The sequence below is a fragment of the Scyliorhinus torazame genome, chromosome 11 (assembly GCF_047496885.1).
Source record: "Scyliorhinus torazame isolate Kashiwa2021f chromosome 11, sScyTor2.1, whole genome shotgun sequence".
Taxonomy (NCBI): Eukaryota; Metazoa; Chordata; class Chondrichthyes; order Carcharhiniformes; family Scyliorhinidae; genus Scyliorhinus; species Scyliorhinus torazame.
In genome coordinates this window covers 182,673,635-182,695,728 of record NC_092717.1, presented here as the reverse complement: position 1 = coordinate 182,695,728, position 22,094 = coordinate 182,673,635, and the positions used below count along the sequence as shown (strand labels likewise).

At 45.5% G+C, this 22,094-nt stretch overlaps 1 protein-coding gene across 3 annotated transcripts in view; it reads left to right on the top strand.

Annotated features, from left to right (window-relative positions):
* Nucleotides 1–22,094, top strand: part of smarcc1a (SWI/SNF related BAF chromatin remodeling complex subunit C1a) — a 288,801-nt gene that overhangs the window by 97,235 nt on the left and 169,472 nt on the right. For all 3 annotated transcript variants that reach the window (XM_072468117.1, XM_072468118.1, XM_072468116.1), the window contains exons 11-14: nt 1,036–1,160; nt 8,289–8,348; nt 17,781–17,818; nt 21,613–21,740. In XM_072468117.1, the coding sequence (XP_072324218.1) occupies nt 1,036–1,160; nt 8,289–8,348; nt 17,781–17,818; nt 21,613–21,740 (351 nt within the window). The remainder of the gene's footprint in view (nt 1–1,035; nt 1,161–8,288; nt 8,349–17,780; nt 17,819–21,612; nt 21,741–22,094) is intronic.

Sequence of the window (22,094 nt, the reverse complement as noted above, 5' to 3'; positions counted from 1 at the left end):
GGAATTTGCACATTCTCCCCGTGTCTGCCTGGGTTTCACCCCCACAACCCAAAGGTGTGCAGGTTGGGTAGATTGGCCACACTAAATTGTCCCTTAATTGGAAAAACATAATTGGGTACTCTAAATTTATGAACAAAAATACAAGAGGTACTTTCATAAATTTCGAGTACCCAATTTTTTCCCAATGTTCGAAAGGATAGCGAGGGTATGGCATGGATTCACCAGGATTAAGCCAGGAATCATTTTTTATTCATACAATTGAATGGTGAAGAATATTCCTCGTGGCAAGTCAACAACAGCTTCTGTTTACATACGCCTTCATCCGTTCAAAAGTGAAGAGATCACAGTGAAGTAAGCAGAATTGATTTGTACTGAGTTTTGTTGGAGCATGGAAGCTCTGTCTCGAAGTGCCTTAAAGGCTGACCTCATTCGGTATTTTATGGGGAAGGTGGATGAATATTTGAAGCAGAAGAAGTGTGGCAGCTGAAGGGAACTGTTTTTGGACATGATGGACGAAATTATTTTCTTTGCTCTAGACTTCTATGGTTTGTATGATCATTTTTGTGTGTTGAGGTTTTATAATGGCTTGGCGGTGGCTATCCGTCAGAGTTGACAGCTGACACATCAATTGTGCCATTGGACTCTACTCTGTTGAAGTTGCTATGCAAGTACAGTTTTAATGAACTCGTGGAACTGAATGATTGGCTGTAATTCTAGGCAAGTGATGTCCCTTTTACTCAGCCGAGAGAAACGCATCAGAGATCACAAGAATGTAGCCATTATGTTTGGCCACTTTTATAGGAGTAACAAGGTGGATGTTATGTTTTTAATCTTTCTAACACTGGAATAATTTTGGAGTCACGAAAAAGCTAAATCGTTTTGTTTTGAGTGGAATGTATAAATTACAATGTGGAGTGAGAAAGTAAGGAACCCAGGTTCCTCCCGTCTTGGCAATTATGTTTAATATGTTAAATCACGTATGAATACATAGCTGTGTTCTCAGGTTTCGCACCCCTAAGTTTCTGTTGCTTATAGACAGCCCACACCATACCTGAAGAGGAGAGGGCAGAGAGACGAAGAGGAGCAGGAAGACTTGACCAAAGACATGGAAGATCCCACTCCTGTGCCGAACGTAGAGGAGGTTATTTTACCTAAAAATGGTAAGGACTGGTCTCATTCCTCATTCGTTCTGTTTATAATGGATCTTGCAGAGTAGTAGATTTGTAGTATAAGATTACAATTTAACGTGTTGAAAGAGTTTTAATGGTGTTGATTTGCACATGTATGCCTGCGGTGTCTTTTCATTCTCAATTATCTCCTGGTTGCTTGTAGTCTGGTTGCCTTCTGCCGCAGATCCTTTGATTGCTTAATTTGTCACCATACACTTACACCCCTTCCACTTCTTTTTAATGTGTAGGCAGAGGGGTACAGTGTTGGTTGATGGAAACAAACTGACTAAAATTTGAAATCCTTGCCATTCTAATCCCATAATGAGATGGTTTGGAATTGTTTCATCTTTCATAGGATGTAGTCATCCCTTTGGCCACCCTTTATTTTTTGTGAGCCGCTGCCTTCCAGGAATGTCCACTGTGCTGTTAGGAAGGGAGTTGAAGGTGTTGGGTGACAATGTTCACAAATAGACCTTTAATGTGAGCAAAAGAAGCAATTTATTGTCGCAGAGCTCTGTGAGATAGGTCCCGGACCCTCAGAACTGTCGGCACACTATCTCGCTGAGCTGTGGCTTAAACTTGCTTAATATACACTTTCAAAGCAAAATTAGTTCCCATTCTCATTTGCATACAGCCAATCAATTCTTTTAGTTTCTCAGTTCATGCCATATATAGCTATCAGTTCTTTACACAGCAGTTTACTTTTTGTCCAATCCATATGTTGAGCGCATGATTACCGGTGGCCCTGACATCTGTTATCATGAAGTGCTTCGAGCGGCTAGTCATGAGACGGATCACTGCTAGCCTCCCAGACGGTCTCGATCCACTGTAGTTTGCATCTCCCTGGCTCTACAATCAACACCTCGACAACAAGGACAGCAATGTAAGTCTGCTGTTCATCGACTACAGCTCCGACTTCAACACCATTATCCCGACAAGACTAATAACCAAACTCTGCAATCTTGGACTTGACCCCTCCCTGTGCAGCTGGATCCTTGACTTCCTGGCAGCACGGTAGCATTGTGGATAGCACAATTGATTCACAGCTCCAGGGTCCCAGGTTCGATTCCGGCTTGGGTCACTGTCTGTGCGGAGTCTGCACATCCTCCCCGTGTGTGCGTGGGTTTCCTCCGGGTGCTCCGGTTTCCTCCCACAGTCCAAAGATGTGCTGGTTAGGTGGATTGGCCATGATAAATTGCCCTTAGTGTCCAAAATTGCCCTTAGTGTTGGGTGGGGTTACTGGGTTATGGGGATAGGGTGGAGGTGTGGGCTTGGGTGGGGTGCTCTTTCCAAGAGCCGGTGCAGACTCGATGGGCCGAATGGCCTCCTTCTGCACTGTAAATTCTATGATTCCTCACCAACAGAGTGCAATCTGTCAGGATAGGCAACAGCACCTCCTCCACATTAGTCCTTAACACCGGGGCCCCGCAAGGACGTGTGCTCAGTCGTCTACTGTACTCCCTATACACACGTGACTGTGTGGCAAGATGTAACTCCAACTCGATCTATAAGTTTGCGGATGATACGACTGTGGTGGGCCGTATCTCAAACAACGACGAATCAGACTACAAGAGGGAGATAAATCACTTGGTTGCATGGTGTACCATAAACAGCCACTCTCTAAGTGTCGGAAAGACCAAGGAACTGATCATCGACTTCAGGAAGCGTAGCACGACACACTCCCATCTGCATCAATGGCTCTGAAGTGGAGATGGTCGATAGCTTTAAGTTCCCGGGGATCACCATCACCAACAGTCTGTCCTGGTCCACTCACGTTGATGCAACAGTCATGAAAGGCCAACAACGTCTCGACCTCCTACGGTGCATCCAGGGGACCAGGGAAGAGGGATAGACGACCTACCGTTGAGGAGGGCGGAAAGGAGCTTTCGGTACTTGGGGATCCTAGGAGCTGGGGGGCCCTGCATAAACTTAATTTGACGCGGCAGGTGGAGCAGATGGAGGAGGACTTCAAACGATGGGATATGTTGCCACTCTCGCTAGTGGGCAGGGTACAGTCGATTAAAATGATGGTCCTCCCGAGGTTTCTTTTTGTGTTCCAGTGCCTTCCTATTATGATCACCAAGGCCTTTTTTAAGAGGGTAGGCAGGAGCATCATGGGTTTTGTGTGGGCAAACAAGACACCGAGGGTAAGGAGGGGGTTTCTGGAGCGGAGGAGGGCTGGCGTTGCCGAATCTGGGTGGCTACTATTGGGCAGCGAACATGGCGATGATCCGTAAGTGGGTGATGGAGGGAGAGGGGGCGGCATGGAAGAGGTTGGAGATGGCGTCCTGCAAAGGAACGAGCCTGGGGGCGCTGGTGACGGCACTGCTGCCGCTCTCGCCGACGAGGTACACCACGAATCCGATGGTGGCGGCAACGCTAAAGATCTGGGGGCAGTGGAGACGACACGGGGGGGCGATGGGAGCCTCGGTGTGGTCCCCGATCAGAGATAACCATCGGTTTGTCCCAGGAAGGATGGACGGGGGATTTCAGAGCTGGCATCGGGCAGGGATTAGAAGAATGGGGGACCTGTTCATCGATGGGACGTTTGCGAGCCTAGGGGCGCTGGAGGAGAAGTTTGGGCTACCCCCGGGAAACACTTTCAGGTACATGCAAGTGAGGGCGTTTGTGAGGCGACAGGTGAGGGAATTCCCGATGCTCCCGGCACAGGGGTTTCAGGACGGGGTGATTTCGGGTGTATGGGTCGGAGAGGGCAAGGTGTCGGCGATATATCAGGAGATGAAAGAAGAGGAGGAGGCTTTGGTAGAGGAGCTGAAGGGCAAGTTGGGGGAGGAGATTGAAGAGGGTCTGTGGGCTGATGCCCTAAGTAGGGTTAATTCCTCTTCCTCGTGTGCCAGGCTTAGCCTGATACAGTTTATGGTTATTCACAGAGCGCATATGACAGGGGCGAGGCTGAGTAGGTTCTTTGGGGTGGAGGACAGATGTGGGAGGTGCTCAGGAAGCCCGGCGAACCATGCCCATATGTTCTGGTCGTGCCCGGCACTGGATGGGTTCTGGAGGGGTGTTGCAAGGGCTATGTCTAAGGTGGTGAAAGTCCAGGTCAAGCCAAGTTGGGGGCTAGCACTAGTTGGAGTGACGGACGAGCCGGGAGTGCAGGAGGCGAAAGAGGCCGGTATCCTGGCCTTTGCGTCCCTGGTAGCCTGGCGGAGGATCTTGCCATTGTGGAAATACGCGAAGCCCCCCAGTGTGGAAGCCTGGATAAATGACATGGCAGGGTTCATCAAGCTGGAGAGGATAAAGTTTGCCTTGAGAGGGTCTGCGCAGGGGTTCTTCAGGCAGTGGCAACCGTTCCTAGACTATCTCGCGGGGGGAGGGGAGGGGGGGCCGTCTCTTTCGGGGGGGGGGGGGGGGTATAAGGGTGGGCGGGGAAAGGGGTTTTTCCTAGGGGCACTTGAGAAAGGAAAAACATAAACATATGGGAAAGTCAATATGTGCGGGAGGAACCCATTGTACAAGTTCTGTATTATGTTGGATTGATATGTTTATGTCGTGTTCTGTTACTTTTTTTTTTGTTACGGGGCGGGAGGGTATGAATGGGTGAAAATTTTGTTGAAAAATTCTGAATAAACATTTATTCAAAAAAAAAAATTGGGAAGTTTCTGTGCGGGAGTGTTCGAGGTCTTAGCCAGGATCGTGGTGGAGGGAGTGGACCTGGACTATTTGGTGGCAATATTTGGGGTTTCAGAGAAGCCGGAGCTCATGGAGAGGAGGAAGGCCGATGTCTTGGCCTTCGCTTCTCTGATTGCACGGCGACAAATTTTGCTGGGGTGGCGGTCGGCATCGCCACCGGGGGTAGCAGCATGGTTGGGTGACCTGTATGACTTCCTGCGGTTAGAGAAGATAAAGTATGAGTTAAGCGGCTCAGCAGGGGAGTTAGAAAAGGTGGGGGATGTTTGTGACCGTGTTTGAGGAGCTATACAAACTGTACAGTTGATTGTTGGGAAGAATGTTTCCTGGGATGTTTATTTGCTGTAACCTACTTTGACACAAGTTTGAAAGAAATACGTTTATTTAAAAAAAAAAGAGAAAAATGAACTGCAATATCAATGTACGGGTAAAGCCCAGTCAGTGCTGGTCATAGAACTTGTTTTGCATTCATTGCTGATACTTTCACAGTGTAATGCAGTGACTCCTTTTTCTGCTCCAGGAGGTAAGGAACTTTCAGTTCGCAATTAAAATGCATCGAGGGACAGCTGATCTTAAAGGGGACCAAAGATCATCTGAGCTGAAGCAGTTGAAGAATGACTGTTGTGTAGTGATGGTTTACATTGCAGGCAATCCTGTATGTAGTGCAGTTGGATACCAAACAGACCACATATAAACCAGGCTTGTCTCACCTTTTCGTGTGGGTGGCACATTTCACTTCTCACTCGAGGTCAATGAGCAAATTTCAGAAATATAGGTTTTTAAGAATTTTCAATTTTTACGAAGAAATGGCAGCAGCAAACAAACAAAAGCAGAAAGATAGCAAGAGGTGTTCATGTACAACAGGTACAGCAGAAAGCAATAATCATTACATAATTGGGAATGAATAAGACCGGATGATTCCAGGACAGAATGTCCAACATGATCCTTGCATGGATAAGTGACCGGTCTGCATCCAACCAGGATACAGTAAACATTCCGACATCACCCCCATAGTTACAAATCAAAATGCCAGAAGAAGACAACAATATTGCGCTAACCTCAATGCGAAGGGGAATCAACCAACTCTTAGAACGCAGTTTAAACTCTTTCCAGATCCGGACCAGGCCAGGCAACCATCCTACACAGTCAAGATGGCAAAATGACTTTAGCAAAGACGAAAAAGGCACAGCTGCCTCACGGCGCCGAGATCCTAGGTTTGTTCCACTGTCCATGTGGAGTTTGCACATTCTCCCCGTGTTTGCGTGGGTTTCGTCCCCACAACCCAAATGATGTGCAGGGTCGGTGGATTGATTGGCCACGCTAAATTGCCCCTTAATTGGAAAAAATGAATTGGGTACTCACACTTTTAAAAAAAGAAACAAAGACAAAAAGATGACTGGGCAGAACCAAACCGTAAGACAACCACCTGATTATCAGGGTGTAAAGTCCAGGGGTAACAACTGAGGAATGAGGCAGTCATCATGATAAAGTCCACTCTAGTGGCCCAGGAAGGAAGTCGACAACCAGGATAAAGAAGGGGGGAGAGAGAACAAGAACGACGGATGGCCCGGCTGGCTTGGGCATCCCTAACCCATGTCGCTGACACAGAACCAGGGGTCGTAAGACCAACCGAACCCATGCCTCTGGGATGGGATTAAATGTGCTCCATTGAATTCAGGCTGCCCACTTCCAGATCGAGCCTCCCAAGACATGGCCGCCAGTTCTCAAACCCGGCTGGGAACATGCGTGCCACCTCACCGGAAACCCCAGACATCACCGGGTCTGTCACCGACTCCCCTTCGTCCACGCTTGAAGTTTTTAATGGATGATAGGCCATGCAGCAGGAACTCGACCATGCTGAGGTAGACTGCCACCAGAGATGGTACTCTACCTGCACCCCGTGCCTCCTCATGCACTGCCACTGCCTCCATAATGGCACCTTGCAATTCTTGAAATTGTGCTTTAATGTCTTGCACTGCTGAACCAAGAGAATCAGCCGGATCACCTTCATTGCAAGCAGCCATAATTTGTCGGTGTGCACCGTATGATCAAGGTGGGAAAGTTCTCAAAGGCAGCTGTGCCACCAAAAGTGAAGTTCCACCCCAACTCCCCCAGCTGTTGGGGATCATTGAGGATTAAAGCATTGTCTCTACTGAAGTGCTGCAATATTGACCAACAAATTTCGGTGCGTAGTAAAGCTGCTCCCATCGAGAAAGATGAGGTTTGGCACAGATTTCAAATTGCTGTGTGAAAAGAAACAAATTAATGTTCAAACAAAAAAGCCAAAACCATTAAGCGTAATTAATAAAGATAACCATTGGAGTGTGAAAGACTGAATGTGTGTTTGGGTTCAGCTCACTTCCCAGTCTCTGGTGCTCATTCTCTGAGAATGAGTGATGGTGTGTGGTGTGAGAATGAATGAGAATCTGAGGGACTGGTAGTGTGCCAGGCATATACTCACCCCTTGCTTGCCCCCTCCCCCCAGCTCACTGGTAGGCACATCCATGCCCCTGCTGCGCTTGTGCCTATCCACCGCAAGCATTGGAGAGAAGCAGGCTGTGAGAGGAGTAATCTCTTGTAGAAATCTTCAATTTTACTTCTGATCACTGGCTCTGGGGCCCACCAGTTGGACAAACCTTTTTCCAAATTGTTCGAATCAAATCGTTCCAGGAGCAGCAGACAAATGTCTTCCATCAAACCTAGTTTGCTCCGCTCCAGCTTCAATCATGGTTTTTTGGAAGGTATGAGGAGCATAATTGCAGGTTTCCAAGAACTTGCTAAGGAAGAGAGATTCAAAGGAGATTCAAACTTGTTTCTTGGGATTATTGCAAGTCAGAAGCAAAATCCGACATTTCAACCTGGTCAGATTGTATGTTGTGCAGTGACCTGTAGGTGTGTTTTATAAAAAAATATTTTTCTTGGTATCCAATTCCTTTTCCTTTCCGATAAAGGGGCAATTTAGTGGGCCAATCTACCTCCCCTGCACATCTTTGTGAAGAGACTGAAAATTCTGTGTCTCTTTATTTTGCGGGTAGTCAGTGATGACAGTTGTGGATTTAAACTGCTAATTTGGGTGGAGAAGTGAGTTTTTCTACTGGTAAGTCTTTAGATATATCGGTCCAGACAATGCCACAAGATTGTTGAGGCAAAATGCCTAGTGTTTTGAAGGGAAAATTTGCGAAGAGCGAAGGTACAGAGCTATTAGGAGACAACAGGATGTGGGATTAGATATAGATTGCTGTGGCAAAAACTGTTACAGGCTCAGTGGATTGAATGACGACTTGATCTGCTGTAATTTCAAATTCTACCTGATGAATGGAATCAATTTTTGTCAATTCACTGATCTCATATTTTGTTTTGAATTTCTTGTACCATTTGTGAATTAATTTGCTAACTAGTTGCAATGCAGGGCCTATAAGTCGGCTTGAGTTAGATCTGTTTTTTAATGGCCTGAATTCCTTTCTTTGCTAGTGAACCCCAAGAAGGACAGTGAGCACACACCTGTGAAGGGCGGCACAATTGCAGATCTAGGTAATATATTTTTAACTTTGATGCTGAACAGAGATAAATGTTGATTTTTCAGTTGGCCGGAGGGGTGGACTATTGACCCTTGTAAGTGCATCAGATTTCCCCTAAAAAACGCTGGTATTGAACTATTAAAATTGTACATCAGAGGAGGCCTTCAGACTCTTGAGCTGGTGGTAGTCCTTTCACTCAAACTATTTCCCCAATATTATTAACCTGCAGTTCTCCTTCCCTTCTTAATATTTGATCTTTTCACATTAAAATTGTTGCAATCTCTGCCTTAAACACTTGCAGCATTGCCAGTGGAAACGGTATTATAATTTTGATAACTTGGATCTGATTTTCCCCATAACTGTCTCCAGTGGGAGGAATGAGGTGAGAGAGATACTTGCATTGTTCCTTGCTAAATGCTGTTTTTGATTTCTGGTATTATTAATTGTTTCACTTCCCATGGTTCCAATGCATCTCTTGTAATGGGCTCTCAGTGGTGTACACAATACATACAAACTCTTGCACAAAGTCAGCATTGAAATGAAAGAAAATCGCTTATTGTCACAAGTAGGCTTCAAATGAAGTTACTGTGAAAAGCCCCGAGTCGCCACATTCCGGCACCTGTTCGGGGAGGCTGGCACGGGAATTGAACCGTGCTGCTGGCCTGTCTTGGTCTGCTTTCAAAGCCAGCGATTTAGCCCTGTGCTAAACCAGCCCCTGCTTCCTTTTATATTAATCTACCCAAATGTGAAACTCAGTCGTGCCATTTGTTTATTTGGAACCGTTTCTACCTGCACTTGCACATTGAAAGATCTATGCACCTGTCTCCCAATTATTTATCTTGCATTTCGCCTCCGCACTGTCATTCTCTGTCACTACGAACCGTACCATTTTATCTTATTTTTGTCTCTGACCTTTTCATTTCATTTTTTTGAAGTACTGAACAGCATCTGCAAACTCTGTTCCATAATGTTCCCCCTCAATTTTGCTTATGAGCTATGATCACTAATCTGATTTAAAAAATCTGTCCCTACTAATGAGCAGACATTTTGCGATAGCCAAAACATGCCAATCTGAAAAGCCTGTTTCTTTGACTACCCTTTTCCTGACCCCGAATCCCTGGTAGTCCATTGCACATCATGGTTCAACAAATATCTCAGCACTTGATTATCAACTTAAAATTCATATGTATTAATTTTACCAGCTCTGTATAATGTTCCCACTAGGCTGTGCACATGTGCCTTGATGGCAGCCGAGCTGCACGCAAGATCATTTTAAAGAGCACATTGGTACAATATGTGCTGAATTCACTTGAACTATTCACACGATAGTATATTGATCGTTCCCTTTACCTGCACACTCTTCCTGCCAATGCTGTCTAGAGTTTTACTTTTGTTCCATTTTTATGCTTCTGCTTTCAGTCATTTAAAAGCATCTAGAAAACATACACTGATTTGCACAGGCTTAAAGACTATGCATAGACCATAGAACAGTACAGGACCTTCGGCCCACGATGTTGTGCCGACCATTTATCCTAATCTAAGATCAACCTAACCGACACCCCTTCAATTTACTGCTGTCCACGTGCCTGTCCAAGAGTCGCTGAAATGTCCCTAATGACTCTGACTCCACCACCTCTGCTGGCAGTGCATTCCACACACCCACCACTCTGTGTAAAGAACCAATCTCTGACATCTCCCCTATACCTTCCTCCAATCACCTTAAAATTATGTTCCCTTGTGACAGCCATTTCTGCCTTGGGGAAAAGTCTCTGACTATCCACTCTATCCATACCTCTCATTACCTTGCACACATCTATCAAGTCACCTCTCTTCATTCTTTGCTCCAGTGAGAAAAGCCCAAACTCCCTCAACATTTCAACGTTCAGCGACTTTTTCCTCGGGTGAATGTAGTTTTTACAAGGGGGCATAAGTATAAGGTTCATGGTGGAAGATCTAGGAGGGATGTCAGAGGTAGATTCTTTACTCAAGAGAGTGGTTGGGGCGTGGAATGCACTCGCAGCTATGGTAGTGGAGTCGGACACTTTTGGAACTTTCTAGCGGTTATTGGATAGGCATATGGAGTGCACTAGAATGATTGGGAGTAGGTGGATTTGATCTTAGTTTCAGACTAGTTCGGTACAACATCGTGGGCCGAAGGGCCTGTACTGTGCCGTACTGTTCTATGTTCTTTCTTCATAACACATGCCCTCCAGTCCAGGCAACATCCTGGTTAATCTCCTCTGTACTCTCTCCGAAGTATCCACATCCTTCCTACAATGAGGCTACCAAAACTGGACACACTATTCCAAGTGTGGTCGAACCAGGGTTTGATAAGCTGCAGTAAAACCTTGCGGCTCTTGAACTCAATCCCCTTGTTAATGAAAGCCAACATGCCATACGCCTTCTTAACAACCCTATCAACCTGGGTGGCAACTTTGAGGGACCTATGTACGTGGACCCCAAGATCCCTCTGTTCCACCACACTTCCAAGAATCCTGCCTTTAACCCTATATTCGGCATTCAAATTCGACCTTCCAAAATTAATCACTTCACATTTATCGAGGTTGAACTCCATCTGCCACTTCTCAGCCCAGCTCATCCTGTCAATGTCCTGTTGTAACCTGCAACAGCCCTCGATGTTATCTATAACTCCACCAACCTTCATGTCATTGACAAATTTACTAACCCACCCTTCCACTTCCTCATCCAAGTCATTTATAAAAACCACAAAGAGCAGAGATCCCAGAACAGATCCCTGCAGGACACCACTGGTCACTGACCTCCAGGCGGAATACTTTCCATCCACTACCACTCGCTGTCTTCTTTCAGCCAGCCAATTCTGTATCCAGACAGCCAAATTTCCCAACTATGCAGTTGAAGGATTCTTATCGGTATTTGAGATTGGGTTTTATGATTTAGTCTTGAGGCAATCTGCCTTTTTACAAGCAATTTTCACTGTTCGGCGTCCTATTTTGTTGCTCGACACGCTTGCATGGAAGAAAGCAAATCAGTTTCTTGGATATTTTAGTTCTCGAGTATGAATGCTTGCTGAATACCACTGGAAACAGCTATCTGGTTCAACTACCTGTCCCTTCCTGCCACTGAACCAGTTTTGGATCAGAATTGCCACTTTTTCTTGGATTCCATGGGCTTCTACTTTTCAGACCAGCCTGTCATGTCGGACCTTGCCAAAGAGATTTGCTAAAATACATCATTAATCTTTATTACCACCTCAAAAACTCAATCCAGTTAGTAAGGTGCGACCTTCCGTTTAATCAGGGACTTGACCACAAAATGTAGGCTCACACTCGGCAGAGAAGAGAACTGAGCTAGTGCTGCACTGTCAGAAGTACCCTCTTGTGGATCATTTAACAGGCATTGTTTGCCTTCCTAATTGGACATAACAGTGGCACTATTTCAAAAAAGAGCAAGGGTGCTAGCCCTGGTGTCCTAGCCAACATTTATCCCTCATTCTGTTGCTCTCTTTATTTAGTTCTAAATATGGCGGTCAATATGGTCGCCTTCCTTAATCCTAATTACGTTTGCTTTCGATACCGAATACTGATCAAAGAGCCTATACACCAGTTAGTTAGTTCAAAGTCAATACTATTTATTTACATACACAGCAATATCTACTCATGCACAAAATACTATAAACTAAACTATCTCTAATGCTAACGCCTATACTTGGCTTCGGGTGCCCACGCAGTCAGAGGAACAATGGCCGTTGTTCGAATCTGAGGCTGCTGGGGTCGAAGTGGTACAAGAGAACAGCTAAGGTCGTCCGTCTGGTAGCGAGCGTTGACCTTGGACTTACTTGCTTCTGCTGTAGCTGGTGGAAGGGTCTCTCCGCTTTGAGAGCCGATTCCAATAGAGCGATTCTTTCCTGGGGCCTTCTTATACCTGAAAGGGTTTTGCGCGCTTTTGGGCGGGCCTTGAACTTGGCCCCAATCAATTGGGCCGTATCTTGATCACTCTTATTGATCTTGACCAATAAAGAGGTGGGTGCCCTGATGGCTGGGAGTGTCCTAGGTGGCCGTTGGCCTGGCTTTGTTTGTGCTTTCGGTTTGGGGAACTGACGCCGCGAGGTCTGGAGCAAGATCGGTTACTTGAGTATCTCCCCTTTGTTCCTGGAGATGGGCCATCAATATGTTAATAGACCTACAGTTTCAGTCTCGTCTGGGAGCTGCGGTCCCAATACACGTACAGGCTCTGTGCCTGCTTGTTTTCTTAGCATTGTCCATAGTTCCCTGCAATCTTTGCAAACATCCATTTTGTATTCCCAGATGGCTACAATTCAACATCACAAAAAAAACAGATTATCTGGTCACTACCACATTGTTGTTTGTGGGAGCTGGCTCTGTTTAAATTGACTGCCATGTTTCCTTTATTACAATAATGACTACACTTCAGAAGTACTTAGTTGGCTGCCAAGTGCTTTGGGATGTCCGGTGGTCATGAAATGTGCAGTACAAAGGCAGGACTTTTTCTTTTTTTTTTGTTGGCACCTTTTCTAAATGATGGTTGGTTTCGTCCTCTTCCGAAAACGTACCTGCCACCTCAAAACCTAAATTAGCCTGTAATTATTTGTTGTCGTCAATTTGGAAAAAAAGGAATAGACCAACGTTTGCGTCATCATCCTCTTGTGATGGGAGATGCTAAGCTTTCATACACAGGTTACCTTTTTGGTCTCTAAAAGACCTTGCTCTCTTCCTTTGTTTTCTTCTTGCTCTTTATATGGGCAGCACGGTAGCCTTGTGGATAGCACAATTGCTTCACAGCTCCAGGGCACCAGGTTCGATTCCGGCTTGGGTCACTGTCTGTTCGGAGTCTGCACATCCTCCCTGTGTGTGCGTGGGTTTCCTCCGGGTGCTCCGGTTTCCTCCCACAGTCCAAAGATGTGCAGGTTAGGTGGATTGGCCGTGATAAATTGCCCTTAGTGACCAAAATTGCCCTTAGTGTTGGGTGGGGTTACTGGGTTATGGGGATAGGGTGGGGGTGTGGGTGCTCTTTCCAAGAGCCGGTGCAGACATGATGGGCCGAATGGCCTCCTGCACTGTAAATTCTATGATGATAAATTCTATGATGAAAATGCTGGAAAATCTCAGCAGGTCTGGCAGCATCTGTCGGGAGAGAAAAGAGCTGACGTTTCGAGTCTAGATGACCCTTTGACAAAGCTAAAGACTGAGAAAGTGGGAAATATTTCTACTCTGGGGTGAGAATGAAAGATGAGTCATAGCCACAGAAACCCAGGGAAACGGGTTGCTAATAGCCACAGAAACTAAGGGGAAAGAGTGCTCATGGCAGTCTCCAGAGAGAACAAAAGGTGTGAAAGATCAAACAGCAGAGAAACTAACCCTCTCCGTTTTATCCACTTTTCCCTACCCTTTCTCCCCTTTGCTTCCCCCTTCCCCATCATCTACATCTGTCACAGTTTGCCCTCTGATGTTAGTTTCTCTGCTGTTTGGCCTTTCACATCTTTTGTTCTCTCTGGGGTCTGCCATTAGCACTCTTTCCCCGTGGTTTCTGTGGCTAATTGCACCCAGTTTCCCTGGGTTTCTGTGGCTATGACCCATCTTTTCTTTTCACTCCACAGTATAAATATTTCTCATTTTCTCTGTCTTATTGCTTTGACAAAGAGTCATCTGGACTCAACGTCGGCTCTTTCCTTTGCCTACAGGTGCTGCCAGACCTGCTGAGATTTTCCAGCATTTTTTCTTTGCTGCCATTTAGATATGTTGGCTTATGTGTAATTTCTCATGCAGATCATAAACTTTTGGCAGGCCACTACTTTATTTGGCAATTTGTTTGAACAATTTTGTCAGGTTTTCAGGTTGCCCTGTCTGATTGCCTAACTCCAGTCTGGGAGGTGACCTGTCCTAAGTTGTCATGGTAAATCTGATCAATGATCTGGTGTCCTACATGGTAACACAGTGGGTCGCACTGTTGCTTCACAGCGCCAGGTCCCAGGTTCGATTCAAAGCTTGGGTCACTGTGTGGAGTCTGCACGTTCTCCCGGTGTCTGCGTGGGTTTTCTCCGGGTGCTCTGATTTCCTCCCACAAGTCCTGAAAGACGTGCTGTTAGGTAATTTGGACATTATGAATTCTCCCTCTGTGCACCCGAACAGGCGTCAAAATGTGGCGACTAGGGGCTTTTCACAGTAACTTCATTGCTGTATTAATGTAAGCCTACTTATGACAATTACAATTATTAATTCCATGAGCCTGAAGCTCAGTGGTAACCTGTGTATTGAGGAAGAAGAAATAGGCATGAACCTTTAATAAAACTTGGCATCTACTATCAAGTGGGGTGGCACAGTGGTTGGCACTGCTAATCATAGCACCACAGATCCGGGTTCATTTCCAGCCTTGGGTGACTGTTTGGAGTTTCCACTTTCTCACTGTGCATGTGTGAGTCTCCTGTGGGTGCACCGGTTTCCTCCCAATGTTCAAAGATGTGCATCTTGGGTGGATTGGCCATGCTAAATTGCCCCTTCGTGTCCAGGGATGTAAGATTAGGTTACAAGGATAAGGCGAGGGAGTGGGCAGAGGTAGGGTACTCTTTCAGGGGGTTGGTGTAGACATGATGGGCCAAATGGCCTCCTGCAATGTCGCAATTCTGTAGTTCAGGTTGTTGATGCAGGCATTGTTTTGTCCTTGATTTAAAAAGAAATCAAACCAAATAATTGCAGGCCAGTCAGAGCTATCTCAGGGGGTGGGTAACTTATCACAGGGCATTATAAATTGCCATTTAGAAAGGTGCAAAATAATCGAGCAAGCGCAGCCAAAAAAAGAGAAGAGCCCTGCATTTATACACGTGTAAATGGCGGCATAGTAGCACAGTGGTTAACACTGTTGCTTCACAGCTCCAGGGTCCCAAATTTGATTCCTGGCTTGGGTGACTGCACGTTCTCCCCGTGTCTGCGTGAATTTCTTCCGGGTGCACCGGTTTCCTCCCATAGTCCAAAGATGTGTAGGTTAGGTGTATTGGCCATGACAAATTGCCCGCAGGTGGGATTAGTGGCTTTTGGGGTAGGGTGAAGGTGTGTGGTTAAATAGGGTGCTCTTTCCAAGAGCCGGTGCAGACTCGATGGGCCGAATGGCCGCCTCTGTGAAATCTATGATGTAAGGCATTTCATGACCAATAGACTTCCCAAAGTGCTTTGCAGCCACAGACGTACTTGTAAAATAAAAAATGTGGTAGCCAATCTGCACATCGCCAGGTCCCACAATACGGAAATGTGTAGTGACCAGATAATCTTTTGTGACGTTGAATAGTGAATAAATATTGGCCAGGACGCCAGGGTATTTTCATAGAATTTGCAGTGCAGAAGGAGGCCATTCGGCCCATCGAGTCTGCACCGGCTCTTGGAAAGAGCACCCCACCCAAGCCCACACCTCCACCCTATCCCCATCACCCAGTAACCCCACCCAACACGAAGGGCAATTTTGGACACTCGGCAATTTGGCATTGCCAATCCACCTAACCAGCACATCTTTGGACTGTGGGAGGAAACCGGAGCACCCGGAGGAAACCCACGCACACACTGGGAGAACGTGCAGACTCCGCACAGGCAGTCACCCAAGCCGGGAATTTGAATTAGTTCCATGGAATCATTTTATGTCCTATTGAGAGGGCAAACAATGTCCCTGTTGAAACCTCTGATTGAAAAGAGGGTACTTAGCCAGAGCAGCACTCTACTCTCTCAGTTCTCTGTTGGAGTGCCAGCCCACATTTTGTGGGCAAGTCTTCGATTTTGGCGAAGGTCTCAAAGAACAAAGAAATGTACAGCACAGGAACAGGCCATTCGGCCCTCCAAGCCCGTGCCGACCATGCTGCCCGACTAAACTAAAATCTTCTACACTTCCTGGGTCCGTATCCCTCTATTCCCATCCTATTCATGTATTTGTCAAGATGCCCCTTAAATGTCACTATCGTCCCTGCTTCCACCACCTCCTCCGGTAGCGAGTTCCAGGCACCCACTACCCGCTGCGTAAAAAAACTTGCCTCGTACATCTACTCTAAACCTTGCCCCTCTCACCTTAAACCTATGCACCCTAGTAATTGACCCCTCTACCCCGGGGAAAAGCCTCTGACTATCCACTCTGTCTATGCCCCTCATAATTTTGTAGACCTCTATCAGGTCGCCCCTCAACCTCCTTCGTTCCAGTGAGAACAAACCGAGTTTATTCAACCGCTCCTCATAGCTAATGCCCTCCATACAAGGCAACATTCTGGTAAATCTCTTCTGCACCCTCTCTAAAGCCTCCACATCCTTCTGGTAGTGTGGAGACCAGAATTGAACACTATACTCCCAAGTATGGCCTAACTAAGGTTCTATACAGCTGCAACATGACTTGCCAATTCTTATACTCAATGCCCCGGCCAATGAAGGCAAGCATGCCGTATGCCTTCTTGACTACCTTCTCCACCTGTGTTGCCCCTTTCAGTGACCTGTGGACCTGTCCTCCTAGATCTCTTTGACTTTCAATACTCTTGAGGGTTCTACCATTCACTGTATATTCCCTACCTGCATTAGACCTTCCAAAATGCATTACCTCACATTTGTCCGGATTAAACTCCATCTGCCATCTCTCCGCCTCAGTTTGGTCTCATCTGACTAACCTGATTTGAATTTTTGAGGAGGTAATGATGGTCAAGTATGTATTTTTCATGATGACCATGTCCCTCTTGGCTGAACATGAAATCTGAAACAAAAAAGGTAGTGTCCATTGCTGCCTCACAGCGCCGAGATCCCAGTTTCGATCCCTGCTCTGGGTCACTGTCCGTGTGGAGTTTGCACATTCTCCCCGTGTTTGCATGGGTTTTGCCCCCACAACCCAAAAGATGTGCCACGTAGGTGGATTGGTCACGCTAAATTGCCCTTTAATTGGAAAAAATAATTGAGTGCTCTAAATTTATTTAAAAATAAAGGTTGTGTCAATTTGGATCCAAAATTGGCTCAGTGGCAGGAAGGGAAAGGTAATTGTTGATTGTGTTTGGAAACTGAAAGTTATTTCCCGTGGTGTTCCACGGTGATTGCCACAAATGCAGAGCAAGCTCCGAAAGGTCAGCGCAGTGGTCGCGACATTTTCAATGGCTAAAGAACTCGACCATTTTATCTGCTGCACTTCATTCTTATCCTTTTATCCTTAATGGTAGTGCAGTTTGTTTGCTGCTGTTAATAACAGTGGAGCCAATGACCCAATGAAATCCGATGGATACAAATGCAAGTTATTTTATGCCAACCTGTTGCAAACAATATGATAAAACCTGTTGGTATGGCAATTTGGTGATAGCTCAGCAGTGATCAAATTAAATTAGTGATACTATGGCAAAGCAGATGATTACAGCATGGCTGCTGACATCTGTTTCATCTTTTTTGAGGCTCAATTGAACTTGTGAAAGCTAATATATATATATCCTGAATTAATCTTGTTGCAGATGAGCAAGAAGATGAGCCATTGTCGGCAGGAGGGAAGGTAATTAACATAAAATGCTGATTTTGCTTACCCAGTAGCTGTCTGGAAATGGTAACTATGGCAACTAATCTATTGTTAGGCTCCAGAGCTGTTAGGCTACAGAGCTGTTGTTTCTGTATCACCATGCATTGGCAATGCTTGTGTTTGTGGTGTTGATGTTGCACGCTGTTGGGGGGAGGCAGTAATCAAATCATGGATGTTGAGGGAAAGTGAAATGTTAAGATATATTTGGAGACATTCACTTCCTTCTCTGCCTCCAGAGCTTTGCACAGTGTGGGCAGCAAATCATGTTACATGCTGTATGTGTAAAGCGTAGGTAGAAATCTGTGCAAGTCCTTGGTTCTGCAGGCTCCGAATGTGGGGCATAATATTCACATCTATCATCAATACATTTTGGTTAAGAATCATACCATGTCGGTGGCTGTTTGTTTCCTTGTAATCTGGGAATAATAGCATTTTGCGATTATAGATCCTTGTGTGTTTTTTATTTATCTTGGGGATGACAAGATCCTGGTTGACATTTGTTTGATCCGTTTACCAAGTCATCATCCATGCCATGATGCAGTTGAGAATAATTTGTATCCCATCAATAAATAAAATACATCCCAATGTCCCAGGCACATCTTTTCCCCTTTTTCACTTCCCTCCCCCACCCCAAAACTTAGAAGAAACTGCATCATTCCTGAATTACTTGGCCTCCTGCCAAATTAATCAGATGCAATCCCATCCATAAACTCCACAGGTCTGCTCCAGTCCACTCGAGCCTGATCTGAAGAACGTGCAACAAGCTGAAGTGTTCATTGTTGATTATTTTCTTCCTAACTTTATCTGCTCGCACACAACTTTGCCGACAGTTGCTTTGTCATTTCGTTTGTTGCTTCCAGCAACCCCAGACTCACAAAAAGGGCAAAATAAGTTACAAAATAGGTATCTTCCAGATCGCTTAGACTCCTGCACTCTACCCTGGAACACCTGGATAACAAATGCACCTATGTCCGACTCCTATTTATCGACTACAGCTCAGCCTTCAGCACCCATCATTCCTACGGAACTCATCTCCAAACTCCGTGGCCTTGGCCTCGGCTCCTCCCTCTGCGACTGGATCCTGAACTTTCTAACCCACTGGCTACAATCGGTAAGGTAACGACACCTCCTCCAAGATCATCCTCAACACCGGTGCCCCTCGAGGCTGTGTCCTCAGCCCCCTACTATACTCCTTGTACACCTATAACTGTGTGGCCAAATTCCCCTCCAAGTCGATTTTCAAATTTGCTGATGACACCACAGTTGTGGGTCGGATTTCAAACAGTGACGAGACAGCGTACAGGAATGAGATAGAGAAACTGGTGCGACGACAATAATCTCTCTCTCAATGTCAACAAAACGAAGGAGATTGTCATTGACTTCAGGAAGCGTAGTGGAGAACATGCCCCTATCTACATCAATGGAACGAAGTAGAAAGGGTCGAGAGCTTCAAGTTCTTAAGTGTCCAGATCACCAACAACCTGTCCCTCCATGCCGACACTATGGTTAAGAAAGCCCACCAACGACTCTACTTTCTCAGAAGACTAAGGAAATTTGGCATGTCATCTACGACTCTCTCCAACTTCTACAGATACACCATAGAAAGCATTCTTTCTGGTTGTATCACAGCTTGGTCTGGATCCTGCTCTGCCCAAGACCGCAAGAAATTACAAAAGGGCGTGAATGTAGCCCAATCCATCACGCAAACGAGCCTCCCATTCATCGACTCTGTCTACAATTCCCACTGTCTCGGAAAGGCAGCCAGCATAATTAAGGACCCCACGCACCCCAGGCATACTCTCTTCCACCTTCTTCTGTCAGGAAAAACATAACAAAGTTTGAGGTCACATACCAACTGACTCGAGAACAGCTTCTTCCCAACTGCCATCATACTTTTGAATGGACATACCTTGTATTAAGTTGATCTTTTCTCTACACCCTGCTATAACTGTAACATTATATTCTGCAGTCTCTCTTTCCTTCCCTATGTACGGTATGCGTTGTTTGTACAGCATGCAAGAAACAAGAACTTTTCACTGCATACTAATACATGTGACAATAATAAATCAAATCCAATCCTAGCAGACCTTCATGGTACATAATCATCCCTGACACTGTTATGAAGTTGAACAGTTTGTTGTGATGAGCATTCAGGAGAGAAAAATTCAACAGGAAAACTCTGTGCTCTTTAAATAATGCTACGAGATCTTCAGTGTCTACAGAATTGGGCCTTCTCTCATAGACGATGAGTCTAGAGTGCCGGTTGATCCTTTGATCTGCTCTGGTCCAGGAACATGAACCTACAACCATTTGGCCCAGAAGCACCTAGTGCTATCAATGGATCAACTTCAATATAGCTCGAATGAAGCTAATATTTCGGGAAGTTTGGAAACTGGGAAGCAATGCCGAAAAGTAGAATGTCTTTTTTTGAAATGGGTGAGTTGCAGCATAAGTACTCAAAGGAATAATAACATTTATCTTATGTGTTTTGTTTCCTTGTGCTGAACTTTATAAACTGTGAACAGATGAGAACTACTTGGAACTGACATCGTATTTCAGCCCAAACTATTTATTTTCTTCCTCACTTTTCTGCCCGAAGCAGATCCGACCCACGGTGTCATGACCTCCACCACACATGGGGCAAGAAGGCAGGTCCTGAAACCATTACAGCCGAAACAAGATTCTAATCCCATGCTGTTGGTGATCGATCTGATTCACACTGGTTGTGCATCTAACTGAGCCAACCGACTCTTCCAACGAGTCCCAAGTTGCATGCCATATGAAGGGGTCCCTAGAGCAATGAATAGTGAAGATTCAATTTCGCTTCAGTTTTCTTTTGTCGCATGGCTGAGCAGGATTTTCTGCCACTCTTAGCACCTTCCACTGACGTATGTTGGAAGGATTTATTTGCCATGTAATTAATGCAGTTTCCTTGGGCATCAAGTCCTGGAGTAGGACTTGAACCTCGAGCTTCTGGCTTGGAGATCTGGATGCTACCAATGTGCCACAGACCTCCTGCTGCCTGTCTTCTATGCTTTAGTTTCCCTGAGAGGTAGAAAAAGTGATGAAGTGCTGCTATTGATCGCCATGCCAGGAGGTTGAGAGCAGTCTTTGGGGTGCCCTTTTTATTTTCTCCTCAGCTACCTATGGCAGAGATCCTTGACTTTAGCTTCTCACTTCAGTGCCTTGGTTGCGATGTTGAAACACAGACAGGTGTTTATACCCAGCTCTACAAGAGCCATAACTAGGTGTAGTCGCTTACTATTCTGTCAAGCTCTTAATGAGAAGTCTATGTCTGAATTCTAATTCTTGTGTTTTAAAATATTTGATTTTCCAGTGACAGCACAGTGGCGCAGTAGTTGACACCGCTGCCTTGTTGCGCCGAGGACCCGGGTTTGATCCCAGCCCTGGTTCGCTGTCCATGTGGAGTTTGCACATTCTCCCCATGTCTGCGTGGGTCCCACTCCCACAACCCAAAAAGATGTGCAGGGTATGTGGATTGGCCATTCTAAATTGCCCCTTAATTGGAAAAATAATTAATTGGGTAATCTAAATGTGTATGAAAAAAAATAAGAAAAAAATATGTATATTTGATTTTCCTGTGCGCGATGCTTGATAGAAAATCTGAGTAAAATACCTCTCCTAGATCTCTCTGCCAGTCTAAGCACGTGTTCTCATTAGTAATAGATCAGCTGTTATACATGTCATTGACTTAAACTGAGATGTGATTTGCAAATTATTCACTGGGCGATTTGCGAATTATTCACTAGGAAGAAGAGGACAGTTCCAATGCGAAAGGTGATCACATCCGGCCTGTGGACCAAGCAGAGGACAATGTCACTGAACAGACTCATCACATCATCATCCCCAGCTACTCTGCATGGTTTGACTATAATAGGTCAGAATTAATATATTTTATTTCTCCATCTGTGAACCTTCCTTGTGAATCAGAGAATCTGCAACCACTATCTACCTTCGGCGCACCAGAAAACTATAAATAATCAATTGCTGTCTCTGTTCTGATATGTGCAAGCAGCCTGTACAAGGCCCTCCCTGAGAGGGTGTTCGAGAAACCCTTTTGGCTCTTCTATGTATATTTAACTTTGAGAACTTGTGGAGAGGCGAGTGTACTTAATTTGTTGGTTCTCTTGAAGCTTTGATCCTCTTAGAAGGCGAAATGTGGTTTCAGGGGGCTTCTTAACTAGCTGGCCATTTATCATGAGTGAGCAGAGACTTGAGTGGTCGGCAATGC